This window comes from Vombatus ursinus, unplaced genomic scaffold, assembly GCF_900497805.2.
Source record: "Vombatus ursinus unplaced genomic scaffold, bare-nosed wombat genome assembly UNPS02014817.1, whole genome shotgun sequence".
Classification (NCBI taxonomy): Eukaryota; Metazoa; Chordata; class Mammalia; order Diprotodontia; family Vombatidae; genus Vombatus; species Vombatus ursinus.
The window spans coordinates 11825195-11842136 of record NW_020954595.1 but is presented as its reverse complement, the minus strand read 5'-3'; the positions used below and the strand labels follow the sequence as shown (position 1 = coordinate 11842136).

At 55.9% G+C, this 16942-nt stretch overlaps 2 protein-coding genes across 5 annotated transcripts in view; one reads left to right on the top strand and one right to left on the bottom strand.

Moving 5' to 3' along the window:
• The window catches only part of VILL (villin like), a 43086-nt gene extending 42668 nt beyond the window's left edge, over window positions 1–418 (top strand). The window contains exon 20 of the mRNA XM_027835916.1: window positions 323–418. Within this exon, the coding sequence (XP_027691717.1) occupies window positions 323–418 (96 nt within the window). The remainder of the gene's footprint in view (window positions 1–322) is intronic.
• Window positions 419–2495: 2077 nt separating this feature from the next.
• PLCD1 (phospholipase C delta 1) overlaps window positions 2496–16942 on the bottom strand; it is a 49901-nt gene continuing 35454 nt past the window's right edge. For 2 of the 4 annotated variants that reach the window (XM_027835927.1, XM_027835926.1), the window contains exons 3-15: window positions 15968–16196; window positions 12980–13109; window positions 12073–12304; window positions 11494–11695; window positions 11175–11319; window positions 10839–10988; window positions 9650–9802; window positions 8808–8952; window positions 7219–7335; window positions 5885–6063; window positions 5480–5612; window positions 4307–4456; window positions 2496–3201 (exon numbers count right to left, since the gene is read on the bottom strand). In XM_027835927.1, the coding sequence (XP_027691728.1) occupies window positions 3077–3201; window positions 4307–4456; window positions 5480–5612; window positions 5885–6063; window positions 7219–7335; window positions 8808–8952; window positions 9650–9802; window positions 10839–10988; window positions 11175–11319; window positions 11494–11695; window positions 12073–12304; window positions 12980–13109; window positions 15968–16196 (2090 nt within the window). In that variant the 3' untranslated portion in view covers window positions 2496–3076. The other 2 variants (XM_027835928.1, XM_027835929.1) reach the window with 2 other exon arrangements.

The following is a 16942-nucleotide window of genomic DNA, read 5'->3' as shown; positions in this document are numbered from 1 at the left end:
CTGTGTTTTTGGCAATGTTATCTAATGTCCTGGCGCTCAGAACACTTGGCTCCTCACTTGTCTGTGTGGCTTTGGGCAAGTCCCTCTTGGAGCCTCAGTTTACCCCAGTTGTAAAATGAGGAGAGTGCTATATACAAGACCCGCCTCCCAGCATTGTCATGGAGTGGAGCTGGGGGTGGAGAAACATTCACTAAAGCCAGGAGCCAGCCCAGCGGGTGAGGGGGAAGGCAGAATGGCTTCAAGGCATAGGCTTGGCACCAGTCAGGCAGGTCCAAGGCCCAGGGGGTCTGATCTCCACCTTTTCCCACCCCTAACCTCACAGACCTTAGGTGGGAACCCTCCCCTGACTACTAAGCAGCTGAGGGCCCAGGAAGGCCCAGGCAGCAGTAGCAGCATCAGGGACCCCCTCCCCCAGTGAAGTTCCATTAGTAGAATCAGGGCCCTGGGCAGGGGGACTTCTGTCAAGTGCCTACTGTGTGCTCTGGGGTTACAGAGACAACAAATAGCCTTCCCTTGAAGAACTGGCATTCAACTTGGGCACGTCCAGAGCACATACAAAGGGATTTTATGAAGTAGGGGAGGGAGAGGAAAGGTCTCATGCTGAAGGAGTTTAAGCTGAACTTTGAGGTCAAGGTGAGGAGAGGGTGCTCTGCAGGCCTGGGGGACAGCCTGGAAAAGACAAAGAGGTGGGAGATGGTCAGGTCGACTATAGCTCCTGAAAGGACTGAAAAGGTCAAGAGGCCTTGAGGCGCTGGCATTCTGGCCAGTGGCTTGTGGTGGAGGGGTCAGGGCTGTGCTCTGGGAATGTTGGTCTGGGCAGAGCTGGCCTAGACTAGAGGACGCACAGGCTTGGCCAGTGGAGGGCTGGACTGAGTCTCTGGGGCTGCCCTCTGGATGGTCCCTCTTGCAGGCAGCTGAGCCCACACTCACCCTCCTGGGCACCCTTCTCGCCCCTCCCCCAGTACTATCTTTCAGATGCTGATTTCCAAGACATCTTTGGCAAGTCCAAGGAGCAGTTCTACCAGATGGCCAAGTGGAAACAGCAGAGTGAGAAGAAGCATCACGGCTTGTTTTGAGGGGCCTGCCAGAGAGCTCCCCTGCACGCCTGCACTCCCAAGTTCTCTGCCCCCCAGCCCTGGGCCGGGCAACCCTGAAGCTGCTGGCCAGATGCCCAAGCCCCTGCCCTCTCCCACTCCTCAAGAACTCCCTGTCCCAGCAGACTGGGGGCCCATGGGGATGCTGCTCCTCCCTGGAGATCTGAGCTGAGGACGAGGGTGATCAGCCACGCCCTTGGGGTGCCCTCAGCCGAGCCAGGACCAAGTGACCTGTGCTGCCCGCTCCCGGTGCCCCAGGGTCTGACAATAAAGGCTTGCCTTCATCTCTCTGAATGCCACAAAGCCCTCTCTGTCGGCCTTAATGGGAAGACTGTGTGAGGGGCACCAGGCAGGCTTTTGGGAGGAAGGGGAAAGGCGCAGCCTGGAGACATGCCAGGCTCAGAAGGCACAAACCTCATCCAGCATGGGGAATGGAGTGGGTCTGCACACTCCTGCTCACCCATTTTTTCACTGCCATCATGAGAGGGCGAAATGGGGTAGAGGACAGACTGGGCTCCCTCAGGGGCAGGGGAGTGGAGACTCAGAAGTCAAACCCTAGAGTCCTGGAAGGTCAGACATGGAAGGGCAGTGTGGTATAGCAGCTAGTGAGCAGAGCTTGGAGTCAGGGTGAGCTGGGTCTGAATCCCACCTCAGACACTGGCTAGCTGTGGAAGCCTCAGGGATCTACTCCTCCTCTCCAGGCCTCAGTTTCCTCATCTGTGAAATAGGCATAATGGCATGCACCTCCTCTGTCTTGAGGATCCCATAATGCAGTGTCCAGCAAAGTACTCTGCAGTGCCCAAGAGAGCTCTGGCGATGTGAGCTGCTCTTCTCTGGTCCAGGGGCCTCACTGTACAGATGAGGAGACTGAAGCTCAGATAGGGGATGGGCCCGGCCATGGACACTTTTGAGTCTCCCATTTGAGGTCCGGGGCTCTGCCTGCCTCCCTACAGTGTTTGACAACGGCCCGGCTTTGGAGAGACCTTGGAAGTGACTGGACATCTGTCTGTGAGGAGGCCGCGTAGGGAGATGCTGGGGAGGGGGGGTCACCATGCACAGTCATTCCTTCTAGGCTTTGCAGAGGGCCTCTAAACTCCTCATTTTCCTCAGTTTCCTCCAGGCTCTCCCAACACAGGGTGGAACCTCCACGATGAGCTGGAGGGGACACGGCTGGGGCTTGGGGGAGGGGGTTGGATTATCCATGAATCTCAGTTATCCAGGCTTTCCCTGTTTCCTTGGCCAGTGGAGTCAATGGTAGAGATGGGACTAGAGACTCCATGTCCCATCCCACGAATTTCCAGGACCACCCCCCAGTCAAGGGCGCCTTGAAGGGAGGCCTGGGGCACCAGGGATGAGATTCCCAGAGCCCAGTTCTGACAGGATGAAGCTAGATGTCTGAAGTAAGGGGAAGAGGTTCTGTTCACTGGAGCATGAGGGCACTCGAACTTTATTAAACTCCAAAGGCGGCGTCCAAGCGCAGGACAGCTGTAGTGTAACTCGACTCTACTGGAATTGACCAGATAGAACTCGTGACCGACCGCGGAGGTCCGCGGAGCCCAGGGGACCTCCTCAGTCTGCCAGGCCCAGATCCCCTGGAGGCAGCGCCCAAGGGGTGGCTGGAGACGCATCTGGAGGCCTTCTGGGAGGAGTCAGTCAGTCCGTCTGAGTGAGGGCGCACAGGGTCGGTCTGGGACATGAAGGACTCTGCACTCTCAGGTCCTTTGGGCCCCTTCAGCTCAGAAGTGGGAGGAGGGGACGTCACCCAGGCTTATCCACAGCAGTGATTCCCGCTGGGTAGCCTGAGAGGCCTCCCCAGGGTCCAATTCCCCAGCTCAGGGCCCTTCCAATCATTGTCAGGGCCTAGCGGGGCACCTTTCCCTTCTCATTGGTCCCAAGATGGCCCAGGGCCCCATAGCTGGAAGACCTGGCAGGGCTCCAAGTGGGCAAAGGGCCGCTGGTTTCTTGCAAGTCACAGCCTCTGGTCACTCCCCGGCAGGGAGGCCGTCCTGGACCCTCCGCCCATGGTCCTCCGTGTTAATCTTCACAAACAGCGTGGCTGACGGATACTGGTCCCCGTTCTTGGACAGGAGGTGGATGTGGCGGTAACCTGGAGAGAGTCAGGGCACAGAGAGAAAGAAAGACAAGCGTCAGAGGAGCAGAGAAAGACACAGTCACACAGACAGAGAGAACAGAGAGGCAGAGACAGAATGAGAAAGAAAGGAAGAGACGGACGGAAGAAAGGAGAGGTAGAAGACATTGGGGAAAAGGACGAGTAATGGAATGAGGAAGGGAAGGAGGGAGGGAGGAAAGGAGGAAAGGAAGGAGGGAGGAAAGGAAGGAGAGAGGGAGGGAGGGAAGGAAGGAGAGATGGAATGAGAGAGGGAGGGAGGGAAGGAAGGAAGGAGGGAAGGACTCCAGATGTCACTGACCACAGGTCTAACTCTGAAGCTACTCATTTGGGAAAGACTGGCACGCCCCTCCCCCAGTCACTCATTCCAGCGCTCTCCCACTGCTGATCCTTCCCTGTCCATCCCCTACGTAGCTGTCCGCCCATTTGTTTGCTCTCTCCCCCATTAAATTGTGAGTTCCTTCGACCTAGAGCAAAGTCCCAGGAACTTAGTAGGTGCTTAATAATGGCTGAATTGAGAGTCTGGGTAGCAGGTTTGAATTCTTCCATGTACTGCCCATGTGACCTTGGATAGCTCCCTTCCCTTCTCTGGCCTGCCTCAGTTTCTCCAACCACAAAATTGTCGAGGGGGTTGGTGTGGATGGCGTCTAAGGCACCTCTCAGTTCTGCCACTGATCTTATGGCCTGTGTGAGTGTAGATGGTTGAACAGAAGCTGCCCAGGTGCATGATGGTAGTAGTGAAAAGAGCCTAAGTCCACAGAGTGTCTGAAGGTGTATGAGAGAAGGGCCTGATCCCCGGGGAGGAGGAACCTGGTAGAACAGATTGGGGGAGGGGGAGGGGGAGGCTAAGAGGAGAAACTCAGGGGAGAATTTGGGGAAGGGAACCTGGAGGGAGGGGTACAGGGGAAGGGAATGGGGAGCGGGCCACAGGGGAGGGAACTTGTGTGAGGGCAAACCTAGGGCAGGGGAGACCTTGGGAGGCAGTGATCTGGGGATGAGGTCCCAGAAGCGGGGGGCCACCCGCCGCCAGTCCTTGTGACCGTGAGTACTTGGGCCCGGGGACTTTGAGGCTGCAGGCCCTCACCTTTCTTGAGGCTGAAGAAGGGGATGGTACATTGGCCCACGAAGTCGTTCTTGGAAGATGAATCGTAATCTTCCACCACAAACCTGACCAGGGCAAGCTCAGGGACGTCCACCTCAAACTTGAACTCCACGTCCCACATTGGGTTGAAGCCTGCAGAGGACCACGGGAGAGCATGGGGTGAGGGGGACGTAGGGAAAGGGAGAGAAGGGGTCATTCCGTCCTTCCTCCAGCATCCCATCTGCCCCCTGCCCCCGTGTCTGCAAGGACACGTCCTGGCTGTGTGGCCTGAGTCATTGATCTGTCTGAGCCTCAGTTTCCCCATATGTAGAAGGGCACATTGCCGGCTGGAGCACTTCTCATGGGGTCATAATGAAACATTACAAAACTGGGTTTGGGGGCTTGGATCCAGAGGGAGGTTTTAAGCACTCATCCCTTCACTCCAAGATTACTGTAACAGCCACAGTGCCCACACCGTGACCTGCTCGAGGGCAGGGGCCTTGTCTGAACAGCGACAGCTGGGGAAGTAGAGGCCTTTACAGGCATCGTCTTGTGGGACCCTCCCAGCAGCCCCGACGCAGGCGCAGGCGCGATAATGTGATCCCACCTTGTGGATGCCCGAAGCCTGCAGCCAGGCCAGAGGAGCAACCGAGTCTGGCCCTCCCAGCACTGAGTCTGGGTGACTGTGGCTGTCTAGCTGAACAGGCCCTTCTGTGCCCCTGGAGTCTTCTCCTCTCCTGCCCAAGCACTGCCAGCTTCTTCACCCCAGGAGCGCACAGCATTACCACCAAGCCCTTTGCCCTCTTGGTCAGCTGGCCCTCCCCTGGAAGCTCTCCAGCTTAGTGCTTCTAAACCCATGGTGCCCTGAGCTGAGTCCATTGCCCCAGAGGAGGCCTGAGGAGGGCAGAGCCCCAAGAGACTTGCCCCTCCTTTCTCCTGGTCTCTCTTCATTTGAATTTTTGTCAGCAAGGTCCTAGGGCACCAGCCCCCCCAGCACCAGGCCCTAGGGGCGCCGGCCCACCCAGCACCTGGTCCTAAGGGCGCCGGCCCACCTGGCACCGGGTCCTAGGGGCGCTGGCCCACCTGGCACTAGGCCCCACAGGATGCCCTGGCACAGACCTTGGGGGTGCTACCACCTCAGCCAGCTTTCCACGTCCCTGCCGAGCCTGTACTCACCATTGTTGCTTATCACGGCAGTCTCCCTTCTGTCATTATCCCGGGTAACCCCGTGAATCTCCACTGTCACCTTGGGGTCCACAATTGAATTTTGATTCTTATTCACTTTGGGCAGCTGCTGCCCAGAGATGACCTGGAGGAAAGGAGGGTCAGGGATGCTAGACTAAGACCACTTGGGGATGATGGAGAAGAGGGCCACAAGTGCCGAGAGCGCGGAGGGGTGAGAAGGACAGGAAACTTGGTCAGAGCCACTCCAGAGAGGCTGGTGGTAGTCGGGCCAGAAGTAGGGGAAGGGGGAGAAAGGCCAAGGCCAGGGGCCTGGCCTGGGGGAAAGGGCCCTCAGGAGGATGGGGCAGGGACAGGCAGGGCAGTCCCTAGGCCACGCGCCTCACACATCCCCCTTACCCGGACTCGAAGTCTCTGCCGGTTGCACCACGGCCCCTCGCCCACAGCCCGGGGGTTGAAGTTGGAGTCGGGGTCCCGAAGGAATGCAGGCTTCAGAACATAGCCAGAGAACCCATTGTCCTGGAAACGGCCTTGGTACAGGTCCATCTCCATCCCTGGTGTCTGGAAGTTCAAGGCCACTAGAAAGGGGGGGCAAAGGCCACCATAAGAAAGGTGCCAGATGCCTGGGGACAGACTCCCTGACTCACAGAGCCTGAAGGACCTTAGACTTCACTTGATCTGACCCCATGATTTTACAGAGGAAGCTCAGGTCCAGAAAAGGAAAGTAGCTGCCCAAGGTCACTGAACAAGAAAATATCAGAGTTGGCAGCAGGCCTCAGGCCCTGGAACACAGTGGCCTGGCTTGGGCTCACCAATTCAGCACCCTCTCAGCTGATCACAGACTCTGGGCCCTCAAGGAGATCCTGACGGGGAGGAATGAGAGGGAGCTCAGGGACACCTGGAGTCAGAGGGCATGGGCTTGTACCCAGACCCCACCTGCTCAAGCCACTTACCCTGTCTGCCTCAGTTTCCTCATCTGTAAAAAGGGGGAAAATAATAACACCTGCCTCCCAGGGTTGTGGTGAGCGTCAAAGGGGCTAACGTGAGTGACTGGCAAATGCTAAATGCTGGCTGGTATCATGAGACCTGTAAAGTGGGGGAGGGAGGGTCTGACAAGAGCATCTCAGGTGCCCCCCCCCACCCAGTTATCATCCTTGCCGCTCTGCACCTCCCTTCTTGTCCCTTTGGGAAATAGGAAGGATGACCAGCTCCGTGGGGTGCCTCCAGGGCTCAGCTCAGCTCCTGCCGCGTAGGGGACCAGGAAAGACTTCCCCAGTGACCTGGTGTTTACTTTTTGCTGTCTGTGTTGGGTCGGTACTCCAGGAGAAGGTAAACTCCTCGAGGGCAGGACTGTTACCTTCGACCTCTGTCTGTCCAGAACCAATGCAGGGCTTGGCGCATCTGAACACTCAAGGGATGAGCACACATGAGCTAACAGAAGGGAGTTTTCACTCCAGGCTTCAGTCCTTCACTCTGAGAACATAAACTAGCCTGAGCTACAGGCCTGTGTCTGGGGACAGTGCAGAGGGTGGTATTTCTGGGCCCCGTGCGGCCCGTCCAACCCAATGAACTTTCTCTTGCTACAGGACAACAGCCTGATTCAGTGTGGTTCCTCTAAATCAGTGGCACGGCCCAGCTCCCAGGGGCCCTCCCCTCCCCTCATGGCTCTGGAGTGGCCAGCTCCCCCGTGGCAGCTGGACGGCCTCAGCTCCAGGCCAGCCCCTTCCCCTCACCGATCTGGCAGCCAGCGTTCCACATGTCCACAGGGTTGTAATTGGAAGAGTCTGTTCTCCAGCCAGCAGGATAGATCCTGCTCAGATGCCTGATGTTATGACGGATGAAGTTGTTTCCTGGTTTGGAGCAGAGACCCTTCCTCACACCCATCCCCGGAGCACCTCTGCTCCTACCAGGAGATAGGGCCTTGCTGCTTCCACACCAATAATAGCCCAAGCCCTCCCTCTGGCCCCAGAATGGGAAAAGACAGCTGGGTAGCCAGAGGCTGCCGCCCAGTAGTGACCTCCAACCCCACTAGACACACACCAGCTTTCCAGCCCCCTTGCTGTCTGCCTCGTTCCTGGGCCTGGCTGATGGTCCCCTTTCAACCAGCCAGACTGTGGCTTATCTCTGGTGGTCACTGAAGTCCAGGCTGTCATGCCCGCCTGCTCCCATTGCCCTCACTCCGTCTCCCTACCCCATGTGGCAAGAGCTCGGGAAAGACCTAGCCGGGTCCCATAAGTCTGAGGCAGACTGAACTCAGAAGGGAAAGCGGAGGACCTCCCTGAGCTCAGAGGCCCTTCCGACTCAAGAGCCAATCGCCTGGGGGGCTCTGCCACTTCTCCGCTGTGGGACCCTGAGCAAGCCCCTCCCCCGTGCTGGCCCTAGGGTCCTCCTCTGGACAAGGTAGGCTGGAGTAGATGCCTCTGCCACCGCTTCTTGCTCTAAGAGTCTGTAAGTCTGTGAAATCAGACATTGCCCCGTAAATCACAGCCAAGCTCGACTATCCTCAATGACACGGTATTGTGCGGGGGGAATCCCTCTCATCTGCAAGGAGGTCTAAATGACTTCAATTGCAGGTGGTGTTTCTCCAGAGCCTCACAAAGGTTTACAAAGTGCTTCACACACACCATCTCATTCGAGCATTGTGTGACGTTCTGTCAAAGGTATTCCAGGTATTAAGACACCCATTTTACAGGCAAGGAAACTGAGGCCCGGAGAAGTGACATGATTAATAACGACAATGATAGTTAGCATTTATAGAGCATCAAGTGTTTCCAAAACACCTCGTAGATGTTAATTCATTTGATCATTGGACTTACTCATAATCATCTAGCTAATAAATGGAAGAAGGGGTGCTCTAGGAGAGGGTCTCTGCCTCCCATTCCAGTGTACTCTCGCCTACAGAGGACGAGGAGTCTTCTTACCAGAACTAGGGGATCTCTGCATCCTGGCAGGCAAAGGTCCCACGGGCCCACTTTAGGAAAGATTGGGGCCACCTACAATATGTAGTGAACGATGGCCGGTCTACTAACCTGTTGGGAAACTAGCCCTCGCCCCCGCAATGTGAGCTACAAGGCCGACAGCCTCACCCACCTTCCCTTCCAGAACTAGCCAGCCTGCATCCCCAGGAGCACCAAGCCATGGGTCCTGGGAGCAAGGTCTGCCTAGGGGAATCCTTTTCTTCTCAGGGAGGAAAGAAAGGCTCAGACACAGTTTGGACAGTTCTCACTTTGGGGTTCTCCAACCCAAAGTCTCCCTGAAGCATGAAGGCCTGTGAGGGGCTCAAGGATGTTTCTCAGTGGGATGCTGGTGCATGGCTAAGTACCTGATTCCTGGGCCAGTTTGAGAGCTCGGTTCTCTGTGAAAGAGGACATCTCGTAGAAGGCCGGGTCCTGGAAGCCACTGAAGTGAACGCTTTTGCAGTAAACGACCAAGTCGGACAGCTCCTTGGCCAACTTGAGCTTGTCATTCTGGGAGGGGGGACGAGCAAGGGAGACTCAGAAAGGATGAAGAAACCCAGAGAAATGGACAGACAGACGGAGGGGAACATGGAGACAGGAGAGAGAGCGACTAAGAACAGGGACGGACGGACCCAGGCACATGTACAAAGCAAGGCCAAAGAGACAGACTGACTCAACAGAGAGCTAGAGAGACTCAGGGCCTGGTCGAGAGTCAGAGATAGGAGGAAAAGCAAAGAGATTGAAAACAAAAGGGGCGGACAGGCTCAAAAGCCCACACACACGCACCAAGAGACAGGGCGACACAGGGCAAGAGACACCCGAGGAGAAAGGGACACACAGAAGAGTCACACGAGATAGGAGAGACAGAATGGGAGCCGCAGAATGGAGACGGTCCCCAGAAAACAAGGGAACGGCTGGACAGCGGCCCTTCACAATGACCCGCCCTAATTACCTCATACATGTGCACACACAGATGGGCATGCATGTCGACACACATGTACACACACACGTACACACACATACACACACACACACACACACACACACACACACACACACACTCTTCTGGTTCTCCTTCCCATAACCAGTCACAACTCTTGAGCTGGGTCCCAGGGAGGGGGAGCGCAGAGACTCCGAGACAGACAGACAGACAGACAGAGCCAGAGACACAGTGCCCACTGTCTCTCGCCTCCCCAGGGCTCCCTACAGCAAGCTTCTGCTTCACTTCCATCTTCACGGCCTCGTCCTCCATCTCGGCAGCTTCGTCCTCATCCGAGACGTCAGTGGCCTCTGAGGCCCCCAGGCTGGCCAGCAGGCCCCCCAGCTTCTTCCCCTTCACCAAAATCTTCTTCTTTAGTTGCTGGGGATGAAATATGGGGGCTCAGGTTTTGCCCAAGTTCACCCCTATCACACTGGCGAGGTCAGAGACCATCCCCACCCACTTGTGTCTGGCTACCCTTTCTGCTACAGTTATCCCAGGGCTTGGGGAAAGGGAGGATGAGGTGAACTTCCAGCGTCCTCTCCAGCCTGGGATCTAAAAATGAGCAATCCCACCCCATAGCCTGGCTGCACCCCTCTGAACCCCGTTGCTTAGCCTATGGGGGGGTGTCTCCCCGCTGGAGGCACCGTGCTCCCATCAACGATGCAGAGGGAATGCGGCAGATGGAGTGAGGATGCTGGCGTCAGCAAGACCTGGGTGTGAATCCCACTTCAGAAGTTCACTGGCTGCATGACCCTAGGGAAGTCACTTCTCTCAGAGCCTCAATTTCTTACTGTGTGAACTAGGGATCACAACAGTAGCTGCCTCACAGGGTTATTGTGAGGATCACCTGCCCCCGTGTGTGCAAAGTGCGCTGGAAACCTTAAAGCCAAACAAGTCTCGAGAGCTCTAATGATGATTTCGGCCCATGGGCCCCACTGAGCAAAGCGAGGGGCCTGCCTCACTCACATCTCGGGTTCCTAGAGCTTCACCATAGGGGGCCCTTCCCCCTTTGCCATGGCCTGGGAGCTCAGAACTGTGCCAAGTCAGCTGGCATGTCTGCCCGGGCTCCCTATCCCCACCTCCAGAGTCAGAACGATTTCCAGTGAGGAGGATAATAGAGAAAGCCCTGGGCTTCGAGTCAGAGGAGACCTGCGTTTGAATGCTGGCGCAGCTGCTTACTAGCTTGGGTCAGTCACTTGATGTCCCTAAAGCCTCAGCTCCTCGTGTTTAAAATGGGGATAAGAGCCCTTTCTGCTACCTCAGGTTGTGAGAGAAATGTGAAAGAAGTGCAAGTCATAAGAGCTCTCCTCCTCCCCCTCCTCCCCCTCCCCCTCCCCGCCTCCTCCTCCCCCTCCCTCCAGGAATCCCTTAGCCAGGGTGGAAAGGCCTCTTTGCTCTGCTCCCCAGGGCTCACCTCAGGGGAAGGGAAGTTTGTCACCATGTTGTCCATGGGTCTGTCAAGCAGTAAGTCCCCCAGGATGGTGCGGAGGTGGTGGGCCATGACTCTCTGCTGCTCCACACTACAATGATTCTCCAAGGAGATGATCACTGGGTATGGTGACGCCTGAGGGAGAGAGTCATGCATGGCCAACTCTTCCAGGAAGCCAACCTAGACTGCCTATGATGTCCTCATGGAGCAGGCCTCACCCCAGCCCAGAGGGCTGGCTCAGTATGGACTCAGAAAGTCAGCGCCCTTCCTCCTCCTCATCCTCCTCCTCCTCCTCCTCCCTCTCATCCTTATCCCTCTCACCTTAAAGGCATAGTTCTTGATGGCCTTGATGACATCACAGAAGAGGACCTTGGAGGTGAAGGTATAACCATGGTAGATCACTGGCTCCATGTTGGGGCCGTCCCAACAGTCCAGTTCCACGCACCGACAACCCTTGGACAATGCCCTGGGGACATTTGAAGGGGAGGATTGGGGACTGTAGGTTTCCTGCGCTCCCTGTGGGCCCCCCTGGGGAGAGGCCTGGTGTCAGGCTGTGGGCCCACTCTATGCCTCTGCCAGGGCCAGTAGCTCCAAGAGCCTCTGGGTGGCAGCCCCCCTCCCGCCTCCCCTAGGCTCATACCGGATGTAGGCCTCCGTGCTGCTTGGCCCGGTGAGCTGGTCCTCCATCAAGTAGGTGTTATGGGAGGAGGAGATGAGGTAGTGGCTAAGTGGCTGGTTCATGTCCTGGTAGACTTTCCGATGGGCCAGGCTGAAGGCGTTCCCATCGGCAGATAACAAGTACATGAGGAAGCCGTCCTTGGTCATCTGCTTCTTCTGCTTGGCTGCAGGAGGGCACGCCCCCCACCCCCAGCCCCAGAGAGCAATCAGGCAGCGCCCAGCTCAAGCCTCCTCCCAGAATCTAGTCCAGAAGCCCAACTTGGCCTCCCTCCCTGCCTGGCCTTAAAGAAGCCATTTCCCTTCTGCAGCCATCATGGGGGGGAAAGGGGGTGAGTGTGTGTGTCTCAAGATCACTGTCTGACGGGGCAGTCATTTTTCTCTGGGCTTCACATCCCACTTCTGGAAAATGAGGTGAGGTGAAAGGATCTCAATAAAGTCATTGGGGGCTCCGTGGTTCCAAGCAAAAAGAACATGCAAACCCCTAGATGACGGAGTTGGGGATCAGAGCGCACCTCTGTCTCCTAGTCCCTCCCACACTCACCAGCCTCATTGGGCTCATATCTCTGAATGAGGGCCAGGGCCAGCTGGTGACCGGCCTCCTCTTCCTTCTGTTCCTGCTGTAGGAAGGTCACCAACTGGTCCACTGACAGGGTCTTCCCGGAGCCTGAGATGACCCTAAAGAGCCGATCAATCTCTTCCCGCTGGGTTAGCATCAGGTAAAACGTCTCGATTTCATCATCCTCTAAGGACTCTGTCCGGGATTTGTCACATTCCTGCAAGGTTGAGGCCTGGCTCTGAGCCTCCAGGAGCTGGGAGTTCATGGGCTACGAGACTCAGGCTGCTCCACCCAGCCTGGCATAGAGCCAGTCCCCCTGTACCCCACCCCCCAGCCTGTGGTCTGTGGGGATGGTGAGGACGTGGTAAGCTGCAAGACAGCCCAGACCACCAGGACCCCAAACCAAGTTTCATGGACTGAGTCGTCAGACAGAATGGGGACTCCCTCATCCCAAGTATTATCTGGGACTGAAAACTAGGGGAGGGAACTATTTATAGACCAGCCCAGGTACAGCATTTCCTGGTGCTCTGGCCCTCTGGGAATAACCTTTTATTATTCTGTATACACTTGGTATTTATGAACCTGCATTAGGTACATGGGCTCTCCCTGCTATGATATAAGCTTCTCAAGGGCAAGAGCTGGTTTTGTTGTTATTATTATATTATTATTTTGTCTCTGTATCCCCAGTGTCTGGCACATAGTAGGTGCTTTATAAACTTCTGAGGATGAAATGCATTTCTGATTGGCTTGGTTTCGTGTGGGGAAAGGATGCACGGGGCTATGTCTGAGCACCCTCCCCCTCCACCCCCGCCTGCTGGGTCACTCCATGAGACCACGACCGTCCATCGACAGGAAAAGCCTCAGGACCCAATCGGAAGCGCTCCTGTCTCACCTGGAAGATCTTCCAGGCATAGCTGTCGTCCATCTGGATGTTTACTTCCTTCAGGAAACTCTTCAGCTCCTTGAAGCTCATCTTGTTATCTTTGTTCTTGTCTGCCTTCCGAAGACATGAGTGAATCCAGCTGCGGCCAGATGTAAGGAGAGCAGGAGAAAGGGCTCTGAACACTGTATCAAGAGGTCTGGGCCTGAGCCCTGGCTCAACATTTCAAGGCGACCTTGAGGAAGCTCGGCAGCTTCCTGGGGCCTTAGACCCCTCATCTGATCCCCAAGGGCCCTCCTAGCTTGACATCTCTGAACCTGTCATCACCTCTCTTAGCTTACATGTGCCCTGGGACCCAGGAAGAGTGAGTGAGTGTGTGTGTGTGTGTGTGTGTGTGTGTGTGTGTGTGACAGAGAGAGACAGAGAGATGAAAAGAAAAGATGAAGAGAGGAGGGAGGATAAGAGAGAGAAGGAAGGAGGGAGGGAGGGAGGGGGAGGAAAGAGAGAAGGAGGAAGGGAGGGAGACAGACAGACAGACAAGACCTTGGGGGGAGGCTCACTTAAATGGGGAGTGGGGGCAGAGGAGGTGCTTGGAACACCCAGACACAAGGCCTTGCAAATGGCCATTTTCAAAGAGGCAAGAGAAAAGAATCTGCCAGCTGTAAGCCAGCGAAGCTGCCTTTGACTCCTGAGAATATTCTTACCTAATACCTAGAAGGAATCATTAAAAAGGTGGCCGTCCAACATCAAGGCAGGAAAGCGGTGATTCCAAAGGGCCAGGAAAGCCCAGGAAACTAAACTGGTAGATGAAGGGGAAGGCTCTGGTTTACCTCGATTTTAGCAAAAGGTTTCCTAAAGTGTCTGCTATTATTCTTGTGGTGAAGATAACAATAGTGAGCATTTATACAGCAGCTACTAGATGCCTGGCACTGTGCCAAGTGCTTTACAATTACCTCATTTGATCCTCACAACAACCCTGGGAAGTAGGTGCTATTATTATCCCCATTTTACAGTTGGGGAAACCGAGGCAGAGGGAAGTTAAGCGATCTGCCGAGGTCACATAGCTAGCTAGTGTCCCAGGTTGGAATTGAACTCAAGTCTTCCTCACACTAGGACCAGCACTCTGTCTACTGCACCACCTTGATGTCTGGATGGAAAGTTGTGGACAAGATAATAGTACAGTTAGAGTCACAACTGGCTGAATGGCCAGCCATACTCAACAAGTAGTCATCATTGCCTTGATGTCAGCTTGGAAAGAGGTCTCCAGCAGAGTGCCCAGGGCTGTACGCTAGGCCTGTGCACTTTCACATTTCTATCAATGACCTAGATAAAGGCACAGATGTCTACTCATCAAATTTGTTTATGACACACAGAACAGGGAGAAAGCTATACCACAGATGACAGAATGAGAACCCAGAGGTCTTGCCAGCCTGGAGCACCGGACTAACTCTAACGAGATGGAGTTCATAAGGAGAAATGTAAAGTTTTACACTTGGGTTCAAACAGTCAACTACACAAGAAGGAAGGAAACCTGGTTAAGATAGCAGTCAGTCTGAAAAAAAGATCTTGAGGTCTTAGTGGGCTGTTAACCAAACGTGGGTTGGCAGCTCAATGGGACCTTGTCGGTGAGGCTGCAAGTGATAATCCCTGGGCACTCTGCTCTGGTCTCATCATTATCTAGACTATGATGTTTGGGTGTAGACACCGTGGTTAAGGAGAAGGAAGTGACTGGCCAGAGGAGGGTGACCAGGAAGCGGGTGGGCCCTGGGTTTGTAGAGCGTAAGGACCTCTCCTTGAAGGGGAGGATTGGGGACTGTAGGTTTCCTGCGCTCCCTGTGGGCCCCCCTGGGGAGAGGTCTGGTGTCAGGCTGTGGGCCTGTGAGGGAACTGGGTAAATAAGTAGATAAGACCCAAGCTGTGTTCAAGTGACCCTCTGAAGAGCCAATAGATGCTTCCCATTTGGCCCCCAAGGACAGAGCCAGGAGAAGGGCGTGTATGGAAGGCGGGACACACAGATTTAGGACTAATGTCTGGAAAGATTTCCTAAGGAGGAGAATTCTCCCTGAACAGAATGGGCTGCCCTAAGGAGGTGATGGGAGCCTCTGCCTGGAGGTGTCTGAGCAAAGGCCAGCAGAGCAGAGGGCCAGGCTGGAGCACTGCTTGTCAGCTGCATGACCCCGGGTTGGACGAGTGGCTGATGGCCCTGTGAACAAGCATGTGCTGCAGCGCTCACTTAGGTCAGCTCGGAGGTCCACTGAAATCCCGGAACCTCCCCAAACTATTTGTACAGCCGGCTAGAAGTGGGCTATCCTGTCTCCCTGCCACCGCACAGCTAGGCTGTCAGAGGTGGCTTTCTGTGCCTCTGTGTCCCTTGTTGTAGATAAAGCCCTGCTGGGGAATGTCCCCTTCAGCACAGCTGGACCCGAATGGGCCCTGTCCTACTGCTGGCCCTGGCTTGCCCTCGGTACCTGCTGTTTGTGACTGGCAGTGTTTACTGAGCCTGATGCTCTGGGGGAGGGGCAGATCTCCACTGCCAGCCTCTTTGTTTCTCTACCTAACCTAATGTCCTGCACATCTGGACACAGGCCGTCCTTTTCCAGGGTCTCCCTCTTTTCACTGCGCCTCCCTCTTACCCCACTGGCTCAGTCAGCCAAGGGCTGAGGGGACAGGAAGGCAACTGCAAAGGCCCATGAGAGTGCTCAGAGGGGACCACCCAGGATTGACTGGCGGTTTTAATTCTCAGGGGTTCCATTTTAATGGATCTGCATAAGATTTGTATGGACCTCGTTTATTCCTTTGCCATTTCTAGGCCAACATCCTCCCCGTGCCCCCTGCGGACATCCCTGCCCATCAGGTCTTATCTTTCAACCCCTGGGCCAGACCCTTCTCCGAAATGGGGACTGGGGACAGGAGGATGCCACGTGTAGCAATGGTGTCCCTGGGCCTTCCCTCAGCCTCTCCCCCTTCTCTCGGGAGGTGGCCCCTCAGCCAAGAGGATACTGCTGGAGTTTCTGTTTCTGGCTCATGGAGTCTGCATGCAAGATGATCTTGCGAAGACCATCCACCCAGTGCTGCGCTTCTGCCTCTGACCCTGCAATGAGGTCCAGGTTGCTTCTCTGACCCTTGAAGATGATGGAGAAACACCGGTGCTCGGGGGCATCCCGGGCAAACTTCTCCATGCCCTCAGTCTGGTGGCCCCGCCTCACCTCCTGGATGTCTTCGATGGAAACTGGAGACCAGAGGAGGGAAGGGGACAGAGGCAGAGGGAGAAATTGGAATCCCCAGGCACTCCCCCCAAGGCGCCCCCCCCCCCCCCCCCAGGCCCCCCCCCCGGCGCCCCCCCCCCCCCCCCCAGAGGCTCCCCCCAGGTCCTCAGAGCTCTTGCTCCCCAGAGCCCTGTTCCTCTCCTCTTGCCCATGCCGAACAGAGGGATCTCTCTGCTCACAGCCCTGATGTCCTAGAGAGGGTGAGATCAAAGCCCAGCCCAGAAATCCGGTCTGAACAATCCTTGGGAGGCTGCACAATCCCAGCTTCCCCAGGTTCTGGGTGGGGAAGAGAGAAGGCCCGAGCCAGGACAAAAGGGAACCAGATGGCCCTCCTACACAAAGTGCCCTCTGTTTGTAGAGGTTGCTCCCAGGCGTCCATCAATAGACCCTGAGCTGAGCCCACAGCAGAGGGGAGGGCTGAACACAGTGCCCAGACATCTGCCAGTGCAGTGCCCCTGTGCTGGTGTCGGGCCTTGCCTATGAGAACGGCAGCACGGAGCGGAGGAAGCAAACCCCTGACCTTAACTTCGGGGTACACTCCAGCATTGAACTAGGTAAGAGAGCTGGAAATAGATGCATCGCATCCGCTCTTTGTGCAACTATGTATCTAAGGCAGGCAGTCAAGAGCCCCAAAGGTGGCCTGGAGGGCCCAGTCCTGAAAGCCAAGTGGAAGCTGGGGGGTCACATGGTTTGGTCAGACAGGAGTCGG